This window comes from Diachasma alloeum, unplaced genomic scaffold, assembly GCF_001412515.2.
Source record: "Diachasma alloeum isolate Michigan unplaced genomic scaffold, Dall2.0 Dall_scaffold_00681, whole genome shotgun sequence".
Classification (NCBI taxonomy): domain Eukaryota; kingdom Metazoa; phylum Arthropoda; class Insecta; order Hymenoptera; family Braconidae; genus Diachasma; species Diachasma alloeum.
In genome coordinates this window covers 791,838-806,820 of record NW_021680813.1, presented here as the reverse complement: position 1 = coordinate 806,820, position 14,983 = coordinate 791,838, and the positions used below count along the sequence as shown (strand labels likewise).

The window sequence follows — 14,983 nt, the reverse complement described above, 5'->3', positions numbered from 1 at the left end:
CCCCACCCCCTTAAAAAAAATTCCAAAAACCGTTTTAAAAAAATTATTAAAACCTGGAAAAACCAAAAATTGTCTCCATTTCCATTAAACCCTCCAATATTCACCCTCTCTAGACCCTGAAAAACCTAACGACCAACGTAGTCCTTCCCCCCGCCCCTGAACGAACTGTCGTGGGGATATTTGCTGCGCCATACCCGTGCGATTGGTATGAATTCCAAAAAATCCTCAAAACAACCGTCAGAAAGCGATCGTCACCTCAAAAATTCTCGTCGAAACCCTCATCCCACCCTAAAACAATAATCCCCTCGACGACAAAGGCCAACCACAGGGTAAGTAACCCCCACCCCTCATCCCAAATACCCAAAATAGACCTTTTCATTCTGGAAATCTAGGGGCAATATTTGTTCCGTTCATGGAACTGAAAAATCTCAGAGAAATAATGAAAAATTCTGATAAATATTTTGACATTTAAGATGACGGGGTAAAATGGACGCTTTGGATTTTGTTTGATTACTATAATAACTCAAAAATAAATTTATCAATTGAGCTCAGTTTAGGCTCATCACAGAGGGAAAGAATTGTTCATTGCATTGAAAAAAAAAAACTAAATTTCACCAACATTAAGAAAAAGCCAAAAGTATCCAATTTACCCCAATCTCCCCTCATTTGCAACCTCAAAAATGATGATTTATATGTAAATTCGGTAAAATGTCCGAACCTCCTAGGGGAATTACCACGGGAAAGTGTCCGAAAATCTAGTGACTCTGGCTGAAAACGTCTATTCTCTTCCAACAGAAAAAAAAGTCAACACAATAACGCAAATTCCCCAACAAATTGCCGGTGCGGCGGTGCAACACCGCGCGTGGCTGTTTCCCCCCAACTCTGTTTATCCGTGTACACGACTGCACTTTCCTCCAGCTAACCCCCCGAAAATGAACGACAAATACCCAAAAATGCGTAAACTAAACTCATCAATCGATATAATTCCGATCCAGGGTGCAAGCAGTGAGGACGGACGTGTGTTCCCCCGAGGGATGGACGATCGTCACTTTCCCCGAGAGCAACTGCTCCTGGAGCGTGTCCAGAAGTACCTCTTCGACAACGAGGATCAGATATACATCGACGTAAACGACATGGCCGATAATCTCCAGAAGCGGTACAGTGATTACAGAACAAAGAAACGTGGCCCCTTCAGAACAGTAGTGAGACGTGCCTACGACAAGATAACCGAGAGTATGTCAAGACAAGAGGACCTAGACGACGTTGAGGTGCAGTCTGACATCGAGCAGGGCTCGATCAACAACGAGATTGTGAAGATGTACAGTAAAGGAGTTGTGGGTGATCACAATGGTAATTCCAGTGACAAAGAGCTCATTGACATCAGCAGTGACGACGACCACGAGGAGAATCCCCTGTCCCTGAAGCACACAGCGGAGGTGATGAAGCTACCGAAGAACATGATCGTCCACTCGTGCACGATCTCCAGGGCCTCGAAGGAGACGAGCAAAGGCAACGACGAGCCGAAGAAGGTGCCAGAGCTGCCACCACTGAAGCCACTCCCCAAGAAACGAATAAGAGAGAGAATGGAGGAGATGCCTTCCTCCAAACGTAGAAGAGAAGCCCATGGGAGGGCAGTACCAGCCCCAAAGCCACCGAAATTCCAGGACATTGGGGGCAACGTCAAGGTCCTGGAGACAGTCTGTCGTATTCTGATCCACATGAAGCATTCAGTGATCTTCAGACAGCTGGGGGTGACGCCAACACGAGGATTACTGCTCCATGGGCCCCCAGGCTGTGGCAAGAATCTCCTGGCTAATGCCATTGCTGGTGAGCTGGGGGTGCCAATCCTCAAGATTGCTCCCCCTGAGCTCATTGGTGGACTCTCTGGGGAGAGTGAGTCCAAGATTCGAGAGCTGTTCGATCAGGCTCTGGCTCTGGCTCCCTGTGTTCTCTTCTTTGATGAGATTGACACTCTTGCTCCACACAGGGCTAATGCCCAGAAGGAGATGGAGAGGAGGATAGTCACACAGCTGCTGGCTTGTCTGGATGACCTGGGGTCGAGAGAGAATGGGGATAAAGTGCTTATTCTCGGGGCGACCAATCGCCCTGAGGTGCTTGATCCAGCGTTAAGGAGGGCTGGGAGGTTCGAGAGGGAGATTGCCCTGGGAATTCCTGACAAGAAGACTCGTGAGAACATCCTCAAGGTGCACTCTGCGACGTTGAAACTCACGCATGAAGTCGATCTTGGGAAGATTGCAGCTGTGTCTCCAGGGTGTGTGGGTGCAGATCTCGTGTCGATCATCAGGGAAGCTGCGATTGCAGCTGTTGATCGAGTCCTCAAGCATCAGGAGAGCAAGGAGGAGGAGAAGAAGGGCGGGGAGGAGGAGGAGGAGGAGGAGCAGAAGAAGGGCGGAGAGGAGGAGAAACCTGTAGAGGAGGTGCCTGAAGCCACTGCTGAGGAGAAGGAGGATACGACAGAAGTGGTGGAGAATTCTGATAAGAGCTCTATGGAGACTGCTGGGGACAAGGAGACGGGGGAGACTCAGGAGCCAGAGGTGATTGATCTCAAGGAGGATACGAATCTACCTCAGATGAGTATAAATGGAGAGGAGAGTGGGGAGAAGGAGGAGGATGGCAGGGAGGAGTTCAAGGAGCTCGACAGACTTCTGAAGATACTTCACAGTGATGTGGCACTTACTCCGGAGCAGATTGCTGATATTAAGATAAAGGATTCGGACTTTGATGTCGCTGTGAGGGCTGTGCAGCCCTCTTCGAAGAGGGAAGGCTTCGCCACTGTTCCTGATGTCACCTGGGAGGACATTGGGTCCTTGAGGGAAATCAGGGAGGAGCTGCAGATGGCCATTCTGGCCCCTGTCAAGTATCGCAAAGAGTTTGAGACCTTTGGGCTGACGACACCCAGCGGTGTGCTCCTGTGTGGGCCTCCAGGGTGTGGGAAGACTCTTCTGGCTAAGGCTATTGCTAATGAGGCAGAGATCAACTTCATTTCGGTGAAGGGACCCGAGCTGCTCAGCATGTATGTGGGGGAGAGCGAGAAGGCGGTGAGACAGTGCTTTGTCAGGGCGAGGGATTCGGCGCCTTGTGTCATATTTTTTGATGAGCTCGATGCACTGTGCCCTGTGAGGACCACTGGGGATAACTCAGCGACGTCGAGGGTTGTCAATCAGGTATTGACGGAGATGGATGGCATCGAGGGGAGGAAGGATGTTTACTTGATGGCTGCCACCAATAGACCTGAAATCATCGATCCTGCTGTTATGAGGCCTGGACGGTTTGATAAGATTCTTTATGTTGGGCTGCCCACTGGCGAGGACAGGGTCGACATTCTCAAGGCTTTGACAAAGGTAAGCCATACGGGAAAATTTATAGTTTGAAAAATATATAAAATATATATGGTTTATATATATTTTTTATATATTTTTTACAAATTTGAAATATATAATATGGAATTGGCCCATATTATATATTTTTTGATGGGGGGAGGTATTCTCTATTGCACGAAAAATTAACATGAGAATATTTCATCAGATACAGAACAAGTCCCTATTTTTTCTCAAGCATTGCAGGGGTGAATGATTAGGTGAACTTTGAATTGCTGAACTCGAACTTTTGGATCTTTATGATTCGTTCTCATTTCTTAATTTTCATTTCGCTGGATTTTCAGAATGGAACAAAGCCCAAATTTGCTGAGGATGTGGATCTAGAGGCGATTGGGAAGAACGAGAGGTGTGAGGGATTCACTGGGGCTGACTTGGGATCTCTCGTTAAGGAAGCTAGTATCCAGGCATTCAAAGAATCAATGGCACAGTCCTCGGGCATTACTGAAGTCCATCAGAGACATTTCGATGTAGCTTTTAAGAAAATTCAACCATCAGTTAAAGATAAGGTAAATAAAACTGTTTCAAAAGTTGGGGCAAGATGAACACTTTGAAAAATTTTGGTAAATTTAGAGTATTGGGGCAAAATAAAAAAAGATTAAATATGAAAAATTAAATAGAATCGAATTGTTCCATAGAAATTGTGGAAAATATTTTCAATGAACTTAATTATTATAATTAATATGGAGAAACGAAAGTTTTGATTCTCAGGAAAATGTCACTGATTTTCAGGAATTTATCATCAATTATTAGGAATCTGTCGCCAGTGTTCAGTGATAAAAATCCCTAATGATCAATGTCATTCTAGTCAGTGTCCAGTATAATTAATAATTATGAAAATCAAAACATTTTTTTCTCTGTGAATGAAAAGAATTCTTGGAAATTGTTTGATGCTAATCATTTTTTTTATTTAAAATTTGTGCAGGAAAAGAAACATTACGAAAAATTGAAGAAACAGTATACAGTACAAAAATTCCAAATCGAAGATGTTGTAATGGAGACTCCAGTCGACGTCCCCATGCAGGATGCATCCATGGAAGCCATGGAAACGTGAAGCTGTTCAATTTCTGTATCAAGAAGTAGTTGGAAAGCACCTAACATCTTTGATTATCAGTAATATCTTTAAGCCCATTTTTCTTTCTAGTTTCCACTTGGAAGTTCGTGAATACTGTTTTGTTCTAATATCTTCTCATATGCATATTTTTCACGATAGCTTATGTATACGTTGGTATATCAAAAATCATAACAAACTATGAATAAACGATAATAATTTTTGGGTATGAACAATACTAGTGTCAATTGTAAAAAGATATGCTAAAGTGATTAGTTTTGAAAACCTCTTATACTTTCATACTGTCTTATCATTATAAAATTAGGTATTATTATCACGAGTATAAAGAAATCGATTCTTTCAAAATCATTTTTATCATTCATTAACAGATCCTGAGGTCCCATGAAAAAATAATCGACATCTTTCGCATTTTCAATTCAGTGTTGAAAAATGTCATGAAAGAGTGACATTGAGTTGAAATCGGGGGTAATGACTCACGAAATTTCAAATTTCAGGTGAAAATTCAAGTGAAAATAAGAGGAAGTTTCACAATTCTCTGTGCATTTTCAATATGAAGTTTTGTTGAATTTTTTATATTAATTGAAATTGAATTTTCATCATAAATTAGAAGTTTAATAATACATTCAATTGAATTTTCCTGTTTTTCACTGGATCATTGAATCGAAATTTGCAGTTTCCATTCATTTTCTCTTTAATTTATAATTCTCCACCAACAAGATTTTCTGAAATCTTGAGCAAATTTTTCTACTAGTGTTGCTGAACAACTTCCTCAAAATAATGATGAGTCAATTAACTAATTCAACGCTCGATAAATTAACCAATTCATGAATTGAATAATAATGAATGATAATTGATGAATTGCAATTCATGCAACTATCATAATTATTTATTCAATCCTGTTGATTTAATTTTCATGAATCAATTGATCAGTTACGTCAACCAATCAGCATTAAAAAATAAGACATTTTACGTTACGCTTATTACAGTGTAAAATTTTAAATTTCACCTGAAAATTGAAGTAATAACACGATGCACTCGAATTTCCTCAATTTTCCCTAAATTATCGAATTTAAATTTGCAATCTCCATTGATTTTCTCCTCAATTTAAACATTTCGAGATTTCTCTCAACTTCATCCAAAAATTTTCCCACTACTAACAACAACTTTACAATAATTACGAATCAACAAACTCACTCAACGATCGATCAATTGACCAAATCCCTTCAATTAACTCAAATCCCACGAATTAATCGCTTAATTACTTAAATCAATCAATAAAAAAACAAACATTTTACGATGCACTAAGCGACTGCGTCAATTTATTAATCTTCAGAGGTAACAAATTAACAAGATCTCTGCAGACATTCAACTCAGCCCTCATGAACTCAGCAGCATCTTCATGCCGCTGGCAGTAATCCACGAGGAACTTATAGGCCTCAACACTGGCCTTCAGGTTATCCAGTTGCGTTAATTTATCCGGAGTGATAATTTTGTTACAAAGCGTGCCAATGTGGAAGTAAGCAAACAGGGCAGGTTTCACGAGTTCCTGAGGGAACTCCCTGACCGGTGGTGACGTCTCATTCTCCTTCATCGAGTCCAGGAACTTCTTGTAGTAATTGATCCCACATTTAGCGAGATGATTGATTTTGTTGAGGGCATGGGGCGTCGGTCGTTTGTCACTGGCCCTCAGTTTGTCTAATTTAATGTCCAGAATTGCTGAGGAGGTTTCCCCCAGTTCAATCCAGATCTGTCGACACTCTGCCTGGTAGTACCTGGGGTTCAGCTCCTTGATGACTTCTACAAGGACATAAACTCGTCTCTTGTGCATTTTGGCTTGTCTGTCGTCGTCGTCCTCGAAGAAGGACAAGTACTTGTAGCTCTGGGAGACATCCTGGACTATGTGAACGTAGTCAGAGGCATGAGTCTCCAGTGCGTAGTACTTCTTCGCCTCCTCCAGCCACTTCTGGACGTTGAGGAAGACCTTCCTGGCGTCGCTGAAGTCCAGGAGGTACTTGTCAGTGATCTGCTCCTCGATGGGGTGGATTTCCTTCTCTAATTTTTCGAATTTCATGTTCTTGAGGAGGTCTTCGTCGATTCCCACGGGCTCGTCAGCATCGGTATTACTGACGTCTATCGATTTTTCGTTGTCAACGTTGTCAGCTAGGGCAATTAGTCGGTCTCGGGACATACTCATCAAGAGGATTCCGTACTTTCCCCAACACCTGGAAATTAGGAAATTACTGAGTTGATTCAGTGGAATTGACAAACGTTGGAGAATGGATTCAGGATGTCCAAGTACCTTGGTATTTTTTTTTTTACGGGATCTTTCGCGTCTTTTGGATTTGAGAATCTGCAGTCCACAGACCACAGGTGAATAATAAAACTACATGACATAAGGATGACGTAGGATATGCTTAATCGTGGAATTTCCTAGGTATTAAGATTTGCTTTTATCATTGGCTTGGGTTTCTCAATGAATAAATACATAAATAAATGAATATCAGTGCATCCATTTGACCCTAGATTACCGAACATTCTGCAATGATTTTGTTATTTTTACTTTAAAAATTTAATTTCGAATTTGGAAGCATTAAGAAATATTTTTACCATTTGAAGGACATTAGAAAATCTTGTTGCGGAAAATTTATAAAATTATTGAATCTTTAAAGATTACGATCTTTTTCGTACATGATTGCTAAACAATCAATTTTCCACCCGAAAAATCATGATTCTAAAAATCATGGTAACTAATTCATGATAATCCATTCATTATTTCCTCTCTATTGGTCTTATTTATTAATCTTTATTAAAAACGCTCTTCAAAAATATTCAGTTTTTTTTCTCCCTTTTTTTATTGTACAATCATGATTATTAGGGACTCCTGCGTGATGTAAAATCCAATGAGAATTGTGATATATTAAAAATTATGAAGATGGAAAAACAATCGAGATAACGTTCGAAAAATAATCCGCCCAGGGCTTAAGGATATCCAAGTACCTTGACTATTTTTTCTCCAGTGAAATGCTTTTCTACTTTTGTAGTCGAGCCTCACAGCTTTCATTTAAGCCCTATTTGATCCTAAGTTTCCGGACATTTTACAAAGATTTTATCATTTAAACTTTGCAGGTCTGAATTTGAATCTTGATATTGAACTGTTAGAAAACATTATAAAAATCTGAAGAAATTTTAGAATGTTTATTTTTGGAGAAAGATTGATGAAATAATTAAAAAATTGCAATTTTTGAAAATTATGAGCCTTTTCTATAAATAATTGATAAACAATCAATTTGCTACCATAAAAATCATTTGTTCGGAATCGTAACAAATTTATTCATATTCAGAATTTTATCATAAATCGATTTCATGCCTAAAAAAAAAATGTTTCCGAAAGTTTAAACAATTTTAATTATTTATGTATAAACAACGAATGTTTAAAGAATAATAATTCTGTGCAAAATGAAATTTGAATGACACTGAATACTCCTGATTTTTTTCAAATTTTTCTCACGCAATTTGATTGACAAATTTGATGTTTGAAAATAGTTGACTCTATAGTGTGGTCTGTACCAAACGGTAAAAGATACTTGGATATCCTTAATTAAATAAAAAATACTTCTCTCCCCTTCTCACCTGGCGACATCAGCACTCCGATGTCTAAACTGCTCCCACTTGGCAGCCTTCACCTCCTCACTATCGCTCCCCTTTTCCTCGCAGCCCTTCAAATTCTCCTCATAAACCCCCAGAATATGCGAAGCAGCTGCGAGATGATGTCTAGCCTGTGTGAAGTGTTTCCGTTCCATAAAAAATTGTGACAGAGTGGCTGCATTGAGAGCCCAATCGATGTAGTCCAGATCCGCAAGTTCCAGCTGCTTCTGCAGGGTCATGTGACAGTAGAGTGCCGACTGCTGATGATCCTTTTTGATCCCATAGATCTGGGCCAAATAGTAGAGGGTCAGTGTGTGCAGCTTCTCCAGAACGTGATTGGGTGCCGGCTCCTCAGCATTTTCAATCCCAAAGACCTCGGACATTCCCACCGGCACCTCAGGGGGCTCCAGAGCCTTGTACTTCCCGTAGAAGTCCTCAGCTCGTTCGACGAACGTCTTCGCCTTTTCGAAATCACTCCACTGGAACCAGATGATCGCCAGTTGGTTCATCGTGCTGAGGAAGGGGAGAATTCCCTCTGGCGTCAGCTCCAGGGTCTTCAGGACTTCTGTGCACCTCATCAGGCTCTCCTCGGCGTCCTTCAGCTCCTCGTTGTCGATGCAGATCAGCCCAATGTTCAGGCACACCACTGCGAGACTAGGGCGAATGCGTTTCGGAGGGGACGACGAATTGTTGAGAATGCTCTCTAGTTTTGACTTCATCTGGTTGAGAATCACAATTGCTCTGTTCTTCGTCGCTGTGTCAGGACCTTCCCCGGGGTTGGACTCGTCCTGGGGCTCGTCCAGGAGCTTCCGAACCTTCAGGTACTTCTCTCGGAGCTCCTCCAGGGTTTCTTTCGTTATCTCCTCCATTGGAGAGCCACTCTTATGCGATTATTGGGTTTTTTTGATAGTGCAGTTTGTTTTATTTTGGTGTTTAGGGTTCACTTGACGGTTTTTGGAGTGAGATCATACTCTCGACGGCATAACCTCTAGTTTTCGGACCATCTCGTTCTCCACCAGACCATGGGCTACTGTAGAAATGGGCTAGTGTGGAAGAAGGAACGAATCCCTCCCCCCCAACCCCCGGGAATTCCACTAGATTATGTGTGTATGGTTAGAGGTTAATATGTGCGGAAAATGAAATGAATTCCTCAATTTGTAATTACTTTGTTAAATCGTAGTGAAAATGTTTCGTACATTTTGTAGAGTTCGTCAAGTAACGGGAAAGCAGACGAATAATTTAGGTACATTCTTGGTAAGAATCATTTTAATAGAACAAAAACCTTGACCTTTACACCGAATTCCCCGTCTGTAGGACCGCTATTCAAACTTTCAGTGTCTAACTATTGATGATAAATGTAAGAAAAAAATTTTTAACTTCCAGTAGCTTCCTATTTCATTGCTTTCAATCGATGCAAAACGTTTTTGATTTTTTTTTCGTCCGATAAACCGTGAAACCCCCAATGTTTCTTGTAATTTATTCCCCGAAGGAATTGATAAAAAATAATAATTATATAGCACCAATTATTCATAATGAATGCCATATCTTTGTTAGTTAGGGTTAGCAGGCGAGATTTATATGAAAAAATGTGCACAACAAACTTTTTTTTGTGTGCGAAGAAAAAAAAAGAAGTTAAATATACTCATAGGTTTTGCCTCTGCTGTTCAACCCTGCCCCGTTTGACCCTTCCCTCGTTTAACCTTTCCTTGTTCGACCTTTCCGGGGTTTAGCCCTCATTTGAACCTTCAGTTACAAAAAATATTGATTCATTCGCTCAAAAAAACGGGAAATACACTGTTAAAAATTTTCGTCCAAATTTTCCGTGTCTTTTTCTGGTTTCCTGAATTTCCACTGAAATTTCAGGAAACCTCGTCGTTGAAAAATCTCATATTCCATCAATTTTCTGTTCGTATGATCTGAAAATCAATAAAATGCTTGAGTTTTCAATTCCATTATTCCGTGGAAATTCGGAAAAATCAGGAAAATTCAGGGAAAAAGTGAAAATTCCTGTCATTTTTTTTTCTGAATATTCATGTTCCATTGAAGATTCAGTCGACTTGCGACACTTCTGTTTCACTGCCACTGAAAACTCATGAATTTCCTTTAATTTTACCTAAAACTTGAAATTTCATAACCATTCTTCCCCTAAATCGGATTCAATATCACTCCCATGAGAATTACTTACACATTTGCTATGAAATGTCAAAAAAATTTTGACAGTATAAGATCCGGGGGTTCATAATGAAGAACCAGGGATTCGGTACACTGCCTTAGAGGGAAAATTTCGTGCATTATTGTATTGGTTGTTGAATTTCAGGCAACAGTGAAACGTATGCAATCGAATGCCCATACAATTCCCGTAAGGACTGTCTACGAAGACGATGAAAATGACTTGAAAGACGCCGAAGACGTTCATACTGAACCTCTGGTGGAAGATAATCGGACGCCCATAATTGAATGCAAGCGAAAGGAGTTCAATTTTTATAAAGGCACAACCCTCAAAAAGTTTGATACGATACCAATAGCCTCACAGGGCTGGCATCATCTTAAATCAAAAGGAGATTACTTTACAATTTATCCGGACATAGAGGTAATTGTTTCGAGTATTTTCACAGATGTGTGGGGGAGGCTGGGGTGAAACGGACACTTTTGACTTTTTTAAAAATGTTAATGAGGGGTTGAAATATTAATAAAATTTAATAATTTCTTTTTCAATACAAACAACATCTCTTTCCCTTTGTGAAGAGCCTAAACTGAGCTCAGTTAATAAATTTGTTTCTGAGTTATAAATCATTTTAAAAAAGTCTAAAGTGTTCAAAAACTGCGCCTCCAGTCTGGTCAATAACTAAGACACTGAAATTATCCATAAAAGGATAAGATATCCGAAAACTAGTACATCAATTTTTTCTTGTTGAAATAAAACAAAATTAAGGTAAAAATCTATTGTCATGTGGAGGAAAAATCAAGGAATAGTTCTAGCTCCTCACACATCACTAGATTCAGAGCTTCAATTATTGAAAAGAGCTTCGTTTTTCCAGGATGATCATAATGAACTACTGGATGAAGAAGGAACGACATTCGAACAGTTGGGAATTGGCCCGGAAGTTCAACAAATCGTTAAAAATTTGGGATTCGAGCAACCAACGAATATTCAGAAGATCGCTATCCCTCAAATATTATCCGGACAGAATACAATTATTCAGGCCGAAACTGGAACTGGGAAAACGTTGACATATTTGTTACCAATCATTGATCAGATTTTGAGGTGGAAACGGTTATTACCTGATAGAAGGCCGAACTCTCCCCTCGCTTTGATTCTCGTGCCAAGCAGGGAACTGGTATTACAAGTTGGAGTGAGTATAATTATTGGTGGTGCCAGCATCAACGGAAATAGTACAATTCACCTGTAATCATGAAAATCTGTTGATGGAATTTTTAATAGAAGGAATAATGACCGAGGAAATTGTCTAGCTACCAAGAAAATACATTGACAATACACTTGTAGATCATTTTGCAAATTTTTCCAAAATTTTAGAAAGAAACATGAAATAATTCTTTTAGTACAGACATAGATGTGCAGGAAATCATTTGTGAATCCATCTTGAAGCCATCTCGCGTTATTACTTAATTGCAGCATCAAAATACTTTTTAATCTTTTTGAAATATTTCCTTTTTTTACAATAGACAGAGGTGAAAAAATTGGCCAACGACCTAGATATCTCCGTCCAAACTCTCATCGGCGGCAGGACTAAGAAAATAATGCGTAACCCCACAGTGAAAAACGTTGATATATTGATTGGAACTGTTGGTGTCACCAGCAAAGTAACAACGACTCGAATTTATAAATTGAATGAAGTGCGTCATACGGTTTTAGACGAGGCTCATGCTCTATTTCACGAAACGTTTGATGAAAAATTGTCCATTTTCCTCAGGAGAATCAATGTGAGAACCTGCAAGTACTCATTGATGCATTCTTTATTTCTATTTTTTTCACATTTAATTTCTCTTCCCTTTCAGTTTGGTTTTAAACAGAATGTTAGTGTTAATAACACTCCCGGCAGCAGTCAGTTGACGATGGCGTCAGCTACAATGCCTGAAAAATTACCTGATTACCTGGATAAATGCTTGAACGTAAGTTTATTTGTAAAGAAAATTCTTAATTCTTCTTCCACATCAACATCAATTTCGAATCGATGTTGAAATGGCCTCAATTGGAGCACTATACAAGTTGGGTTCTGAATATCTACTTAATAATACTCTCAAATATTGAATTTTATTTGCGGGGAGCAATCTGACTTTCCGCGCCCGCCGCGGCGATAAAACTCTCTGTAAATAAGCCACGAAAAATTAAAGCAGAAACCTTGGAAGTTGTTGACTGAAAAATGATTATAGAAGATGAATTACTACATAAGAGAACCTAGATATTTCCTATTGAACATGTCTTTTTGAAAAAATGTGCAGGAATACTGCAACAATTTCTCGAGGGGCCGTTTATTTGGAAATCCGAGTGATTTTAAATTTTCAATTTCATCTATTTAGTGGTGGAGAGGAGAATGCAGTAGGAGGGAATGGGGATAGAACCCGAAGGGAAAGAAATGCATCATATGAATGCAAGAGGAATTAAGCATGAGAGTTACAAAGGGGGTGAATGTAGGGATGAAACCATCAAGGCAGGGATAGCCATATTCATAAATCGTAATTACCGTTAAATTTTGAAGCTGTTATTTAGTTAACATCACTCTTAAATTTTTAATTATTTTAGTAATCAAATTTAAATATTCAAATTCTGAACTATTTTATTAATCAATAATTTAGGTAGAAAGATTGCCGATTATTTAGTTAATTGGTAATCCCTTTTAAGGAAATGGAATTATTTCCTTGGAAATGGAAAATTCATAGTCCCATATTATCAAATATTTAATTCATCATCAATCGCAAATTTAAATTATTAATATCATATTATTTTTATATTTTGATGAGAATATTTAAACCTTTATCAATGGAAGTCGCGAATTCCTTTGATATTGATGAAATTTACTATTGATGGCCATCCCTGCATCAAGGTGAAGCCATAAGAACCAAATAATTTCTTTTTGTCATTCATTCGATAAAATATCTATTTATTCTATAAAAAAAAAGAACAACGTACATTTCATGCATTCAACTGAACGAAATGAACTCCACTCTGATCAGTCATGAACGGATTTTGGAATTAGAAACATTTAATAACTTCTTTATTTATCTTCTCATCTATTTCTAAACCTTTTTTGATAATCACAGGGGAGAAATTGTCTGGCGGTATTGACCAATAGCCACATAACCTCGAGTAGTCCTTGGTTGAAGTTCGAGAATGTTTAAATTGAAGCTAATACATCTAAATGGGCATAAGTAGAAGGATACACCACAAATAAGTCGAAAGTTTCTTTCTCTTTTCTGTATTCGACAGGATCTCATGAGTTGCTGATTTCATGATTTCATGAGATTTCACTGATTGCAAGTGATTTCATTTGAAATCATCTGAAAGTGATGAAATCCCAGGATTTCACTGATTTTATACGATTTCAGTCCTGAGGGACACAATGATTTCATAAATGGATGCCCCCTGAAATTTCTAATAGACTCGCCCAAAGACTCATAGAATTTACAGTAGAAAACGAACTGAATTGTACTTCATGTATCCTTCCAAATTTAAAGCACATCGCACGGAATGATTATTCAAAAATTCCGGATAATATTCACCAATCGATGGAAATAGTGATTAATTCAATTTATTTCATTCCAGATGGCTTCAATAGTTCCAATCCAAACCCAGAACATTCACAGAGTCCTTGTTCCCCAAAAATTCTGGCGTCTTGGTGCACTCCAGAAACCCGCAGCCCTTTTGAAATTCGTCAAACCCAGAGCTCTGCGCAAGGAAGGGACAATAATCTTCAGCAATAACGCCGCGACAGCTGACTGGGTCTCAATCTTCCTGAACCAGATGAACGTCAAAACCGTCGCCCTAAATGGTAATCACCCGGTTGAAATTCGTCGAGATAAATACTGGGACTTCCGCAACGGCAGAGTTCACATTTTGTCAACCACAAATTCTTCAGGCAGAGGATTAGACACAATAACTGTTGATTGCGTGATAAACTATGATTTTCCAATGAACACAGCTGATTATATCCACAGGTAAGTAACATATTTCATACTCAATTTATCAAACGGTTCAGATGTGACTGGCATTAATCGCTTTGCATTATAACAGGTGTGGTAGAACAGGCCGAGTGGGTAGCAAATCTGCGGGTAGAGTCATTAATTTCATATGCCGTCCCCTCGAAATAGACTTGACAAAGAAAATCGAGCGAGCAGCGAGACGAGGAAGAGCTCTACCAATTTTCGATTACCAGGAACAGCTTCAAGAGAAAGCAATGGACGCAGAACTCAAGCAGTTACTGGAATCAGCACCAAAAGATGAATAAAAATTAGTAAAATGGTAAAAGGATGGACAATTTTGTACATAGAGTTCGTCGAAATATCAAGAGAAATTTAGATAGATCATGTTAGGGGTGAGTGGGGCAACATGGTACAGCCGAAAAACGACTATTTGACGCAATTCAAGCAAAAAAAAAATTTGTTATCAACTGTTGATTAACTTTTTTTATTGTTGGGAGTCCTTATGACAATAATTTTCTATTCGTCTTATAATTCAATGGATTATCATTCAGTTGATTAGATCAGGCCGATTACACTCTGGACTTTGAATTTAGCTGTTTCATTTTATTTTCAATTAATCCATTGACAAAATCTTCTCTCGTCAAAACTTCTTAATAATTTTCCATTCTACTGAATGTAAATTTATTATTTTCATTGGTTCTTCCAAGAATAA

At 39.0% G+C, this 14,983-nt stretch overlaps 3 protein-coding genes across 5 annotated transcripts; 2 read left to right on the top strand and 1 right to left on the bottom strand.

Annotated features, from left to right (window-relative positions):
• Positions 1-213: 213 nt before the first annotated feature.
• LOC107044148 (uncharacterized AAA domain-containing protein C16E9.10c) lies at positions 214-4,682 on the top strand. 2 transcript variants are annotated; one of them, XM_015265931.1, is made up of 4 exons: positions 214-329; positions 996-3,362; positions 3,683-3,904; positions 4,321-4,682. In XM_015265931.1, exons 2-4 carry the CDS (start codon positions 1,035-1,037, stop codon positions 4,447-4,449), a joined length of 2,679 nt encoding a protein of 892 aa, XP_015121417.1. In that variant the 5' UTR covers positions 214-329; positions 996-1,034; the 3' UTR covers positions 4,450-4,682. The 2 variants fall into 2 exon arrangements, with proteins under 2 accessions (XP_015121417.1, XP_015121415.1); XM_015265929.1 differs by lacking the exon at positions 214-329 and having other exon boundaries at positions 838-3,362.
• Positions 4,326-9,560, bottom strand: LOC107044149 (protein KBP homolog). Its single transcript, XM_015265932.2, has 2 exons — positions 8,098-9,560; positions 4,326-6,689 (listed from the first exon to the last, which is right to left on the bottom strand). Exons 1-2 carry the CDS (start codon positions 8,979-8,981, stop codon positions 5,759-5,761), a joined length of 1,815 nt encoding a protein of 604 aa, XP_015121418.1. The 5' UTR covers positions 8,982-9,560; the 3' UTR covers positions 4,326-5,758.
• On the top strand, positions 9,105-14,933 carry LOC107044150 (probable ATP-dependent RNA helicase DDX28). Of its 2 annotated transcripts, none has more exons than XM_015265933.2 (7): positions 9,105-9,366; positions 10,430-10,702; positions 11,151-11,465; positions 11,797-12,054; positions 12,130-12,243; positions 13,895-14,286; positions 14,363-14,933. In XM_015265933.2, exons 1-7 carry the CDS (start codon positions 9,298-9,300, stop codon positions 14,574-14,576), a joined length of 1,635 nt encoding a protein of 544 aa, XP_015121419.1. In that variant the 5' UTR covers positions 9,105-9,297; the 3' UTR covers positions 14,577-14,933. The 2 variants fall into 2 exon arrangements, with proteins under 2 accessions (XP_015121419.1, XP_015121420.1); XM_015265934.1 differs by lacking the exon at positions 9,105-9,366 and adding an exon at positions 9,408-9,469.
• The last annotated feature ends 50 nt before the right edge of the window (positions 14,934-14,983 follow it).

What these genes read in the sequence shown, in the direction of transcription:
- LOC107044150 (XM_015265933.2), top strand. Translation starts at nt 9,298, where the DNA reads ATGTTTCGTACATTTTGTAGAGTTCGTCAAGTAACGGGAAAGCAGACG. An exon ending in AACTGGTATTACAAGTTGGA is followed by an intron (nt 11,466 to 11,796) that starts GTGAGTATAATT and finishes TTTTTACAATAG; the next exon opens with ACAGAGGTGAAAAAATTGGC. An exon ending in ACAGCTGATTATATCCACAG is followed by an intron (nt 14,287 to 14,362) that starts GTAAGTAACATA and finishes GCATTATAACAG; the next exon opens with GTGTGGTAGAACAGGCCGAG.
- LOC107044149 (XM_015265932.2), bottom strand. Translation starts at nt 8,981, where the DNA reads ATGGAGGAGATAACGAAAGAAACCCTGGAGGAGCTCCGAGAGAAGTAC. An exon ending in CGGAGTGCTGATGTCGCCAG is followed by an intron (nt 6,690 to 8,097) that starts GTGAGAAGGGGA and finishes CCTAATTTCCAG; the next exon opens with GTGTTGGGGAAAGTACGGAA.
- LOC107044148 (XM_015265929.1), top strand. Translation starts at nt 933, where the DNA reads ATGAACGACAAATACCCAAAAATGCGTAAACTAAACTCATCAATCGAT. An exon ending in TTCTCAAGGCTTTGACAAAG is followed by an intron (nt 3,363 to 3,682) that starts GTAAGCCATACG and finishes CTGGATTTTCAG; the next exon opens with AATGGAACAAAGCCCAAATT. An exon ending in AACCATCAGTTAAAGATAAG is followed by an intron (nt 3,905 to 4,320) that starts GTAAATAAAACT and finishes AAATTTGTGCAG; the next exon opens with GAAAAGAAACATTACGAAAA.